The sequence below is a fragment of the Rhagoletis zephyria genome, unplaced genomic scaffold (genome assembly GCF_001687245.7).
Source record: "Rhagoletis zephyria isolate East Lansing unplaced genomic scaffold, Rhagoletis_zephyria_1.1 Rzeph_scaffold_01389, whole genome shotgun sequence".
Lineage (NCBI taxonomy): Eukaryota > Metazoa > Arthropoda > Insecta > Diptera > Tephritidae > Rhagoletis > Rhagoletis zephyria.
The window spans coordinates 66530-80442 of record NW_016158473.1 but is presented as its reverse complement, the minus strand read 5'-3'; the positions used below and the strand labels follow the sequence as shown (position 1 = coordinate 80442).

At 34.6% G+C, this 13913-nt stretch overlaps 1 protein-coding gene across 1 annotated transcript in view; it reads right to left on the bottom strand.

Annotated features, from left to right (window-relative positions):
- Nucleotides 1-13913, bottom strand: part of LOC108363824 (ras-like protein family member 10B) — an 80482-nt gene that overhangs the window by 14432 nt on the left and 52137 nt on the right. Inside the window, exon 4 of the mRNA XM_017617317.1 lies at nt 2040-2162. Coding sequence (XP_017472806.1) covers nt 2040-2162 — 123 coding nt within the window. The remainder of the gene's footprint in view (nt 1-2039; nt 2163-13913) is intronic.

Sequence of the window (13913 nt, the reverse complement as noted above, 5' to 3'; positions counted from 1 at the left end):
CCAGAATTGCGCTTATAAGAAGTGGCAACAATTTTTGGTAATAAATTTTGTGGTTACAAACTCATCGGTAATGTGTAGAAAAGACCTATAAGTGCTTGCAAGTGCAAAAATGCATAGCGATGCGTTCCTTACCAGAAAGAATCTGCTTGGACGTGCCTTGCCTTGCAAGTTCTCCTGCCATGCAGCTTCCCCCTATGTCCCTATGACCCTTGCGCAAGTGAGGTGAAGTCTGTTCTGCTTGGCCATCCCCTGCAGAGATAGGTGGCAGCCAGCGCAATCTTTGAGTAAAAGGTTAATGAGCTCAGAAGTTTGATTGCGGCTTGGCTATCACTAAAAATTAAGACGTCTCTTCCCATAATTTCGGTTCCAAGATTCTCAGCAGCCTCCATGATAGCTGAAACTTCAGCTTGGAGCCCCCCACAGAGTTGTTGAGAGGAGGGTTTTGTGAGAAAACGCTCCGTCATACCTTACCGTCGAGTTTCGAGACATCTGTACAGATGTCAATATCTTCTTTTCACTCCGCACTGTTTGGGATTCTTGTGCCAAAGTTCCTTTCCGGAACCGAAATCGAAGCGAAATGGTGACAATGACCAGGCCAGTGACAGCAAATCTAAAATGGCGTTCGAGCATCGTTTGGCGTAATTCTGAGCGCTCCAATTATGCAGATAAAATTGCTTATTTGCACCTTGGTGAGTATCTTAAGGACGACCTCGTTATCAGGTCTAACGACTACGTTGGTAACGTTGTTTATATATTTAGCAATTCAACTACTATGTGGTTTTGTAACAATTTTGACAGCGCATATTTCATGGGTCATTATTTTGTTATCAACTTATATGATGGTAAACAGTTTAAGGGTTTAAAAATTTACAGAAACTTTATTTGCCGGATACAAAATTTTTCTCACCCGCGCAGAATAAAATTGTTAGCACATTTGTTGAATTTCGAGGCAGACGTGACCTAAATGGGATCGGAAGCGATCACGAAGGGTACACTCTCTTAGATGAGAGGATATATCTAAAGATGTGAGGGCTCTAACCAGACACTGTCTAATAGGTGAGAATAGAGAGAGCCTCGGTGTGCCCTTCCAAAGATACTGCAGAGGCTGTAAGGACCAGTAAGAGAAGAAACCAGTCTTGCAAGCTGCGTCATCTAGGTTCATCGTTACTGGCCAGCCTTAGGGATATTCAAAAGGCCTGATCGTATTCAACAGCCCGAAGAAATGGTTCAACAGGGAGGATAATTGAACGGCGTCAATCTGTAGTAACACAATGCGCCTTCTATGTGTGTCCTCAGTGTGCCGCTAAGCCGGCAGCCAGGAGTAAAAATTAAAGGCCATATTCACTATGCATATCAATTCGTATTTTATTTTCTTATCTTCATAGTAAAACTACATTTCTAAATAGAATTGCAGTTAGTCATATAAAAATTACGCTATTAAATTCTAGTACCTCTTCGAGTAGATGCAATTCCAGCTGCAGGCAGTACTACATGCATAAATACATACATATTTATATATACATGCATACATACTTTTTTATTGCCATAACCATTTCAATATTCTGGCTGCTTGCAGTTCATCGAATTTAATACAAAATTTTCAATAAAACAGCTAGACGTGTGCAAAAGCAATCGCACAAATTCCATAAGGAATATTAAAAAAAAAAAGTAAAATAAAACGAATGCAACTAGATCTAGATCTCTAGATCTCTATAGAGCTTTATGCTCTGCACTCTGCGGCAAGTGCAATATCAATAAAACTATAATTTATTCATGTGATACGACTAATGGGAGCGGCGCATGGCATGACTGTGGCAAAAGACTTTGCCGAGACACCTGCCTGTCCAATAGAGGGCTTGCTGGTGTTTAAATTGCCATAGATGTTGCTGTTGCTGTTGCTCTCGCCAGTACAGCTGTAAATGTTTAGTGCTTTTTCTGCTAGTTTACCGTTTGTTTGCAATTCCTTAACTCAAATTTCAAGTAGCTTTTGCTACCGTGGTTGCAGGACTACATTAAGCTTATATTTTACAATTGCTCACCTGGGGCGGAACGTCGAGTACCATCAGCTCGCGTATGCAAGTGTCGCACACCAGACAGCTTTTGTAGATTTTTTTGCGTGTCGTTGTCTGATGGGTCTTCGGGAAGTCGTGATAGAAAAATTGCTGCAAATAAAGAAAAAGAGAATTGCTGTTGGTTAAATAATTGTTTTTCGATATGCGAGCGAGGTGTTATTTAGTTGTTAGTTTCAAATTTGTTTGAAGTAAAATGTTGCTCATACGACGTGGATTACTCAACGCCGCTAACTACACAGTGCGAAAGAAACTTACATAATTTCAAACACACTAAACAATAAATATACTCACGAAATTAGTAGCCGGCGTCAGGAGGGTTTTTAAAAGGACTTTAAAATTTCGAAGATACGCTTAATACAAACAAATTATTTGAAACATTCAGCGCAGTGTAAAATAGCAATATGAGTATCAAATGAAAGAGAAAATTCTGTAGAATTTGGAAATTTTTTGTGTGTTTTTTTTATCATATATAGATATAAAAAGTTTCAGTAATATGTTTGTAAACTTTATCAGATTTAAGATAAACATTTTGTAAAATTTTTGCGATATAAAAATAAAATTTACTTCTTTAAACCCTGGTAACCACCGCTAATTTGTTTTTTTAAATTTGAAATTTTCTTCGATGTCCTTTTTTGTGGATAGAACAAAAAAAAATTACATGTGGATTTTTTAAAGATCCTCTAATACATATCTTCACTAGACACGAATAAAGGCGCGAGCTCAAAAGTTGACGGCGAAAAAAGACGCATAAAAAAAATTTCAGCGTCAAAGAATCTTAACATACTTTGCCGAAGTTTTTCATAAGCATCTTTTTTCGCAAAATTTTTTTACGCGCCTTTTGTCGCCGTCAAAACACTAGGGCGCCTTTATTCGTGTGTAGTGACGATAAGTATGCACACATTAGGGTGTTCGATTTTTCGCAATTTTTCGAGAACCAGTTTTTGAGGTACTCGAAAAATGACAATTTGAAAAAACTGGTTATCCATTTTCAACTGAAACCGGTTTTATTTTGCATACATTTTCTCTACCGTGACACTTTCTGTGAGTCAGAAACCATGGCCTAAATTAAAATATGATTGCGCTAAAAATAGGTATAGCTTCTGTTTAGTAACCTATAAGGCAAATTCAGTGCGTAGCATTTTGGATTACAAGTAAAACAGAAACAAATTTCTGAAGAAATTCACACTTGATGGGGTACATCGAACTTAACAAGACTAGATCATTAAAACAGTCTTTTATATGTTATGCTATGTTATGCTGTGGTATGTTATGTTGTGATATGTTAACTTATGTTACGTTATGTTATGCTATGTTTTGTTAAGTTAAGTTATGTTATGTTATGTTATATTTTGTTAGATTATGTCTTTTATGTTACGTTATATTAAGTTTTATTAAGTTACCGTGTTCCAAGCATTTCACCTCATCTCACCTCAACTGACCTCACATCAACTCCTCTCAGTTCACTTCAACTCACCTAAGCTCACTTCAACCGAACTTACCACATTGTATATCAACTAAATTTACCACACCTCACTTCAACTCACCCCAACTAATGCTATTTTACCTGAACTCAACTCACCCTAAGTCACCTAACTTATCTAAACTCACCTCGCCTGAACTCATTTCACTTCAATTCACTTCATCTTAACTTCACTCAACTCTACTCTTATTAGCTCACCTCAAAGTAAAAACACCTGTCTTCAACAAAATTTCCAAAAACCAATTTCATAGTAGTTAGTTAGCTTAAAAAAATTTTACCAAATAAATAATGCATAACTTAGGTCATTTTAATCAAATAATTTTAAATTGCACATACTTTTATATAAAATATACAAAGCTGGTGATTACCCACATTTTAATGACATTGGATATTTAAAGCAGCACTAACACTTATATAAGTACTTGGAATATTCGATTGACGTTAGCAATTCGAACAGTTTTTCTCACAACAGAATTGCTCCTAATAAATAGCCTTGGGATAAATGTATTCAGTTCACATTCGTTATTTGCATTATTGCGCATTTCCAACACTTAACGTCACATTTATTGAATGCTCATTTGGGGTTATTCGAATCAAGTTATGGACGTACGAAAAGCAAATGACAAATATTTATGTGATTTTTACGCAAAAGAAATGGAATATATTTGTATGTACATTAGACTGAATCACAAAAAAAATTCAATTAATTCCAAACGATTTGGAACACTTACAAAAAGAATATTTCAGGAGTAATAACTTTTTTCGGCACGCTATAAAAACAGCTTAATATTTATTCTATAAATACATATATTCCACCAGAAAATATTACCCTATAATTACAAGGTTAAAAAATTGTAATTTCTTTCTGAACATGGCACCCTGTAATATGCTCCCATGATGAAGTGCGCCTTGACGATATATTTGACAAGCTTGATAGCCGAGGACATTCAGCCAACTAAAATCGCGAAAACATTTACTTTAATTAAAATACATTAATAATTACTTCCTATGTAGTAGTCAGCTGTTGTTTAATGAAAATGGTTTAGTATTTTTCTTGTCATTGAGATTATTTTTCTGACACATAACATTGCGTAAAGGATGTCGCTTTCAGACAAATTAACATAACTTGAAAAATATATTTCGGATACTAAATAAAAATGTTATAGAAAAAAACGAAACGAAAGACATATACACTCCCATAGTGAGTGTTCAAAATCGCTTGGAACGAATTGATATATTTTTCGGCCAATAGATCCGGATGCGGCCTATTGTACATATATATGTATGTACACATAAATATGTACAGTGTGTATTTATGTAAAGCAACTGCCCGAGAGACAAAAGAAAAAGACAAATAAAATGGAAATTTATAAAAAAGTTGTGAAGGAAAACGAATTTGCCGAATATGGAATGACATAAAATTAAGCGTGTTTAAATGCATATAAATTTGTTTATGCTTGCAAGTTGATTGCTCTATAAATATGTGTTATAGACCACATGCCTTCACACGTGCAAACATCCACCCAAACATATGTAAGTACACACAAAATCCTTTACTGTTAAGCTGAAGCGCGCGTAAAATTGCTTTCGATAACAGCAGCATCGGCTTATGCTGTGGTATAGGCTTCTGGAATATGTCTTTGTATACATACATACCCAGTACGGAAAGAAACTGCATAGTTTAAATATTGATGCTCAACCATTTTTTAACCACCACAGCTAATTGAAGATCTGACTTTCTTTCGTGGAACGAACTTTTTACTTTAACATGTCGATGTCCTAGGAAGCAGTCAATTATCCGACCCTGCCTTTGATTTCACTACTTTAAAATGCATTTGGCTTAAAGCACTTCAAAGTCAGTATGTTTCTTTGCAGATGTCTTTCAACGAATTTATAATAACTTAGAATTAAATTGTGAAACAGTTAATTGCCCAAACTAAGATGATTTTTCAACTAATATTGAATTAGGTATTTGCAAAGGTATCAAAAGTGTAAGCATTTGGTTTATCTCAAGGAGGCTGCTAGGTGATTATAGATACATCAATTTGAAGTTAGTTGCTACATAAGCAGAAATACTGCTACTTTTTCTGAGATAATTGGTTGAGCTATGCCGTACTGGGTATCTACTACGCATGCAACGTATGTATAACCACAACTCAGAGAGATCTAGTTTAGGCAGTCAGATATTTACGCAGTTTATGTAAACGAAAAACCAACTGGTGCTACTTACATATATATGTGTATGCTGATGTTCGGGCCCTACATGGCCCAGTTAAGAAAGTGGCAAAAGCTTTAGGTATTTGGGGTAGTAACGACATCGTGCACATCACACCTATAAACTTACTTCTAATTGTCTATTTTTAACCGACTTAACCGTCTAGACTTAACTTATCTATTTTTGACCGTTAACCGCATTCTGAGATGGGGCGTTTTCGAACTGGCTGCCGAGATAGATCGAATTTAAACTCAGTTGTTGATGTGGAAGTGTCCCCGGAAGAAAAAAATTGTAGTTTAAGATTGATATTGGCACTAGCTAGTAAGAAGCAATTTGTATTTTATGAATTTAAAGGGCAATTCTGTCAAAGATAGTTTGAAAGATCTCGTTTATTCTGGTTCAAAAGCTCCCTTGCCAACTTTCATGATGAAAAGCTCTTTTGAAAAAAAACAAAAGCACTTGAGCATGTTTCAATTAGAGATATATATACATATTTATGCATGAATATTATTTCCGTTGCGCTGCTCCAAAGGTCGCAATGGTCAAGTAAGCAAAGGATAGGCGTGCCATTCAAGAGGCTCGAGGCAGCGGATTTTATTATTTTAAAAAGAAAATTTTTTAATTTCACTTACTTTTAGAAATTAAATCGTTCTTTTTTCTTTCAATTTCACTTTGTTCTAGTTTGTAGATTTTATTATTAAAAAAAAAATAATTTTAATTCAATTTGATTTTTAGAAACTCATTTCACTTACTATTCTCTTAAATTTCTTTCTTCTTCTTTTTTAATATTATTTTCCATTATAGTTTTGAAATTATTGTTTTAAAAGAAAGAAAATTTTTGAATGTTTCATATATTTTCTTTTTGAATTAAATTTATTTATTTCCTTTTATTTTTTATTTTTATTTTTATTTTAATATTACTAGAATTTTTAGATTTCAATATTTAAGTAAGGTGTTCTGTGAAACACTACACATTTTTTCTTTATTTTTAAATTGTTATTTTTTTTTTAAATTTAATTTTCACTTAATTTTTAGTTTTTATTATTTTACAAAGAAAAATATAAATTTTGTTTATTTAGTTTAATTTTATTTATTTAGTTTAATTTAAAAAATTTTCTACTGAAAGACAAACGGAATAACGAGAGGAGTTTCCTCGTTAGCAGATCTTTCAATTTCCCTTTCGTAAAACCGTCGTCGGTTGAAAGACAGATGTCAGAATTGCCCTGTTAGAAAGACTCTTCCAAAAGGCCTTCTGAAGTATGTCCTACAAAGCCGTTCTGGAAGATTTTCTATGGGTAGCAAAATCAGATGTCCTCCGTATAAAAAAGAAAGAGTAGAGTATTGACCCTCTGAAAAACTTTGGATCAAACCTCAAAATATTCTATAACAAGGTACACCATTTTTCAAGCCGAGATTCATGCAATGGGAATACATAACATATGTATATTGTCTTAGAACAGCCATATATGAGAGTAAATTTACTCTATGTCGATTTTTCATTGTTCGGAACCATTTTGTGGACTAGCAAAAGTGCATACAGAACTGTGTAGTCAAAAGTTCAACAAACACTGGATTGAATTTCCAGGGCGGCGATATGCTAAGCAGGTTACCTGTTCATCAAAGGAGATAATTACGAAACTATTTAATATGGGCAGAGAGACTCTTTGTGCTGCGTATTTCACGATAAGCTGTTTCGATTTTTATATTTTTTTTGAGCTGAAAGAAGAAACAGCGGATCATATTCCCAGTGAAAGGGTTGTCCTCAACGTTCTCCAATATTTTTAGAGTTTTAAGAACAAGGTAATTTCTGCCATAGTTTTGAAGGAATGCATAAAACAGGCGATTTCTATTTTTTACCTTACATATGCACTTCACCGAAAATCCATGCTCAATACCGTCTCCTTTCTACGTTCGGGGCGCGGACCAAGGCATTATACATGCGACGCGTACCGAAGATCTACCAGGCGGAGGACCTTTAATACTTAATTTTAGGAAAAAGTTATATGCCAATTAGGCCAATAGGAATACCACAAGAGAGTTGGCACACCGACTTTCACCAAAAAAAAAAATCCCCATTCCATCTGCAATACCCTACTGTACATAAATGATTTTATGACGCAAACTTTCGACTTCGTTTCCTTTCTTTTGGCTGCATAGCATGTCTTTTAAATTGCTATTTAAGTGAGTTAAACTAGTAGCGACACTTGTACTGTCGCACTTAACTACATACATATTTACACACATATAACCAAATATCCAACCAGATTCATTTACATACATTTGTGGATTATAGGATGCCTTTGCCCTCCGACATGACATTTGGCTGCGATCCAAAATCGTCCGAAAAATGCTTGACATGCGTTTTCTTGTAACTTCGAATGGCCTTTTTTTACTGCATAAATGTTCACATACATACATATGTAACTACCATAAAAATGTTCCGCTGCAGCCCTCCACTTATTAACATCTGTTGTAGGTATTCGTATTACTGTGGCATTTTTATGCTTCCACTTTTCAATTTGTACTTGCTTGCATTTTATGGCTTAGCTCATCGTTTGATATTTTATCTTCCACTTTAGGGCTCTGCGGCAAGATATTATTTAGCAAACCAGGGTGTGTTATGTAAGTGTGTTTTTTTTTTTAATTCTTAATTGGCGCTGTTGGCTGTGGGGATTAACATTTTTGGTTGTGATATAGACATTTTGATTTGCTTTCAGGCAGAAAACATTGGATTAATTAAGAAATCTTTAAACGCATTCAAAATATCCTGAATTTAATTCGCTTTCAAAATCTCAATTGAAAATAAAAGAGAATTGGAAATTAGCCGTACCATATATGCATTTTATGATCAATAGTGATCGTTTTTATATTAAGCAAGAAATAACGGTTAGTTAAGTATAGTATAGATTTTTATTGCGCAGGGCCAATTTGGCTTCGTTTTCGTCAGAAAATAAAATGTTTCCGAAGATTTTGAAAAGTAGAATACGAAGAAACGCAAAAAAGTCAGAAGAGGAATTCGAAAAAACCTTGGAAAATCCCAAGATGTCTACAAAGAATACCCCAAAAATAAAAGCCGAAAAATACCAAAAAGTTCCGTAAAAGTTAAACAAGTGTTCCGAAAAAAGGGTTGGGAAAAACTAAGACGAAATATTCGACTCGAAGACTCCCAGAAAGCTCCGAAAATATTCCAAAAGTTCCCGAAAATCATCGAAAAAATGAACACAAGGAATACAGAAAAGTCCTGCAGAACCGAAGTGCCCCCAAAAAAGTCGGAGATATGAATCCGAAGAGTCTCAAAATATCTAGAAAGCCCTTAAAACCTTCCGAAAAAAACCGAATGGTCTTAATATAAGTTCCGAGAAAAAAAATTACTATGTATATAAAATTATTTGCTTAGAAACAGCGAAAGAAAAAATTATCACGATTTCCACTTAAAGTCTAAACCGAGTATCTTCATTATCTTTTGCTGAAAATAATAAAGCTAATATTCCAGCTCTCAAGAAAAATCACTCGAAATATTGTTCCTTATTTGCATTTGTTGAAATAGTATTTTGCCATTGCAGCTAATATTCTTTAAAAAAAGCAATATATTTTTGTACGAGTTTTTAATTTTGATCGCCAAAAATCTCCAAAAGAATAGCAGGTGCGCCTAACAATATGCAACATGTACCTTACATGGCCCTCAAACTGACAGATTTGGATGACTACACATTTCATTTGTTACTTTTCCATGTTGTATACTTTTAGGCCCCTCTGCTTTTTTCGGAACTCCACCCTGGAAACTGATTTAGAAGTTTTGATAGAATAAATTATCTTTTTTTTCTTCAAAGATTTTTGTATGCATTTTTTGTTTTTTTCTCGAGAGCTTGATGCTTAAAAGACGAACCTTTAAAAGTCATTTCATAGACTGTCTTTAAAAACAAGGGCCTTTTTTTTAATTATTATTTTTTAATTTCAAATCAAAAATTAACTTTCATTTACAGTCTCAGGAAATGAGAGCTAATCTATGTGGTAACATAATGCACTAAAAATCATTCAATATGCCACTCTGGATTCGGACTGACGGTGCATCCGTTTTGGGAAACAAGCTGGCTATGATTTTTTTTTATGATATCCCAGATCGGATCCACAGCCTAAATATTGGCCAACCTGAGTTCAAAAGGACTCTACAATAAAATATCGAGGAACTTTTTTTACCTTTGAAAAACTCATAATACCAAAAATATATTTTGTACAAAATATTTAATCACATGAAAAAGAATATATAAAATTAAATCGTAAGAAAATCAAAAAAGGACGAAAAAATGGAAAACCTTGAAAACTTAAACTTAAAGTAAAAAGAGCTTTTCTTCAATATATTCCAAGGCGATTTATTTATCGCACTACATAGTAAATGATTAGATTCAACATATGCCAACGATAAGAAAATGCAATGACTGATGCGAGATTTTCGGCTGTTTGAAATTTTGCAATTTCATTTCGCATTAACGCCTGAATACCTGAAAAAGCTCTGCTACTAAGGATCGACTCGGGTTTTCCAAGCCGGTTTCAACCATTTTTTTTTTAAGCTTGCCATCACTTTCACTCCCAACACCTAAAATCTATTCTGATCTTTTTAGGGGTATAAGGCTTAATACTAATAAATGTTGTGAAGAGTAGAGGGCCCAATAGGTTTTCTGAATATATTTGAGGATTCAGCAGTTTGGCATTTTTATTGCTTGCGATTACAGCGGCAGCCAAACTGGAGTTTTCAACTGCCAACATTACTCACTTCATATACAAACATAAATATTTGTGTACACATGCATATGTACATACATATACATATGTATAGTACACCGTGTGACAGTAAATTTTACACAAAAAATTGAATATATTCGTTTTTCTCTCTGACGTCAGGACTTTTTTAAAAAGACTTTGAAATTTAAAAAATATGATTATTTATTTCAAAAAATGATTTAAAAAATTCAGTGCTATGTATGATAACAATAAGGGTATGATTTAAAAAAAAAAATGCTTTAGAATTATAACAGAATCAATTGTTTGGTGCATAAGGATGAATGGGCATGGAAAATGTCTTTAACAAATTTTGTCCTTAAATATCCTTGAGAATTTGCTAATGTTTTTTTTTAAATTATTGAATATCTGCAAACTTTATTAGCTTAAAAAGATAAACTTTATTAAAAGCACATTTTCAATACCTATTTGTCCTTGTAAACCAAAAAACTTTATTGTTTTTAAATTCTATAGAATTTTCTCTCTCATTTATTACCCATATTTTTATTCTAGATTGCACAAATTTATTTTTTAAAATAATTTTTTGAATTAATCATATCTTTAAAATTTCAAAGTCCTTTGAAAAATATCCTAACGTCAGAGTGAAAACTAAAAACACAGTTTTACTATATTTGGCCTATAGTTTCGTGAGTATATCGATTCTTTCGTATATTTTGAAATTTGAATTGTTTTTGTCGCACGGTGGTAGTTATACCACATATTTTTATATATGTAGCTTCAAAGTCACTAATGCAATTTAACTGCTCAAAAGTGCTTCCGGCATCATGTGTTGGCGCTTTGCTTTGAAACGACGCTTCGGCTGACGTCTGCGGTAAGCAGAATGCGCAGGAAATTCATACGCTCAGGATATGCTTGATATTTATGCGCTGTTTATGTGCGTACATATGCATGTGTGTGTATTTATTTATTTACCCTGCAGCAATTCAGACTCACCCTAGGTTAGCCCTCAGATAGTCCCTATTGTTACCAGCACTAGTCCCTCATAATTCCCCTGCCAATGGTTTCAACAGCCATTTTTAGCGTTGGCGTGTCATTGGAAAAGGACCGGTCCAATCAACACTGACCGTAAGATAGTCCTGGACTAGTCCAATTTTGGAGATTTTTTTCGTTGGAGTAAGATTGCGTTCTGCACTTCGCAGATGCTTTTTCATAATTCGGAAACACAAAAAAAAAAAAATAAAATGTATCATTTTGTAACCATGTCGCTTCTGACGGAATTTGAACCCGGACCCTCCTGAAAGCTAACAAATAGTGGCAAGCATCTCTGCGTACTGAGCTACAGCCACGCATGTAAATGTGTGTTCAAATGTTCACTTTGCATCCAGGCCAGACCAAGTGATTGGCACATTTTCGGGGTGGTGTTCTTTAATTTTTTTTATTGAATTGCAAGACAACACCACCCAGTCACTGCCAAACTGTACTTTTCGTCTATCTCTAGGCCGGTTCCTTGGGGACTGGTCGAAGGCTGACATTTTCGATGCAAGCAATTGTCCAATTCTGACCAGTCCAATTTTAACCAGTGAATTACTATTATATGTAATTGTGCAACGTAGTCAGTGGCAAGAAAACGCGACTGAAGGAATATTTTTCTTATCGTCGCTGGTTGCCGTCTATCGTCTGTTGGCGCTTTGCTGCTGGCAATTGGTGTCGCTGTTGATTTGATTTGGCATGGCGCTGCTCGTAAATATTTCAATTTATTAGAATTTCAATTACATTTACGCACACAAATGTAAACAAGCATAGATGTATTACATATATACATACATATATATGTTGGGTAAAATAAAATGTTGCACTGCCCTGCGGGAAATGTATCTAACTAAATATAAGTTAGCTTGAAGTTAATTAGGAAGGCACTAAAGGTCACTATTATCTGTATATTTTCTTTGAGGAAAGCTAACTAAGTATATTTATATGGAGATGGCCGCTAAATAGTCAAGGGTGGTTACCTCTGTATTATTTGTCACTAACTTGTAACTAACTACTTTTGAATATATAATATCATTATTTATTTATTTTTGTTACATTTTTATTTATTTACTTTATTTTATTACATTACATATTTGTTTACATATTCTGCAGTAGGTAGTCCCATGTTCGAACTCCGTCAGGCATAACTGCAAAATGATAATATAAAATTTCGATCTTCCTTCCCAATTCGAGAAAAGTAGTTGTGAAGTACAGAAAGAAAGTGTATTCAGAGTAAAACAGATATGAAAATGTCTAAATAGAAACTTATTTAAAGAAAACAATTTCTCGATTACGTCTGCATTACTCCTGCATTACTTTTCAACTAGTTTCAAGTTAGCTTTTTGCTGTTGCTACACGTTAAATATTTTATAGAAATCCCCAAAAAAGAACTAATTACAAGTGGGTTATTTTTTATCAATTAATAATTTTTTCCTGCAGGGTGGTTTGAGCAGGCATGCGAATTTTATTAAGTAGATGTGTTATATGTTTAAAATCGATAGGTATGAGTCGATATTTAATCAGCCGATTTCGGACGTAGAGATTTTTTCTCACAGAGCGAAAAATATGTCTGAAAAAATTTGAAATGATGGTTCTATGAGTAGTTTCTAGACGATTTTTTTAAATTCATGCTAACAATAGCCATAGCTAAATATGGGGTCTGCCCCCAGAGGAATCCTGTGGATTTACACCTCTTTGATAAGACTTCCACTCAGACATGTATCTGACACAGCAGACTCTCAATAATAAGCGTGCAAAATCTCCTTGCGAAACTTTAAAGAATGATCGCTGAGGCTAAGTGCTGGCTCACCTCCAATACCGAGCTCGGGGTTACGCATTGTAGAATCTTTACTGATGGCTCCGAAACTGACGTAGTATCAGGATCTCAAGATCTATATCGAAGGTAACGGCGAAAATCTTCACTTCTCTGTTGCCTTTGTATTTGCAATCCCTAAGTCCTTGGACTACGTTGTGAAAAATAGTTGAGGGAAGCAGGAGCTTTCGTAAGCTCCACTTAGGGCATTGGCCAGCCCTAAACATAACGAGCTTGTCTTACTCTGGGTTGCAGGTCACTCGGGATTATTATAGTACTCCCACCTTTGGCTATAGAAGCCACAAAATGTATGATTATCGTTCAGCCAGACTTCAGGGGGTTGCAGCTTCGCCAAAATCATGTGGCTCTCAATCTCAGAGGGCATAGCAATGTATGTATTTGCCTTTATTGAGCAGAAAGGACTGCAGACAGTTCGTGGGACTGTCGAGTTGTCGATTCTCGTAGCATAAACACTGCGATAGGCATAAATGACAACCACATTGTCCTTTCTGTTTTGAAAGAGGATGAGATAGCGGAATACTTTTGTGCTTCTTCCTCGCCTTTGCA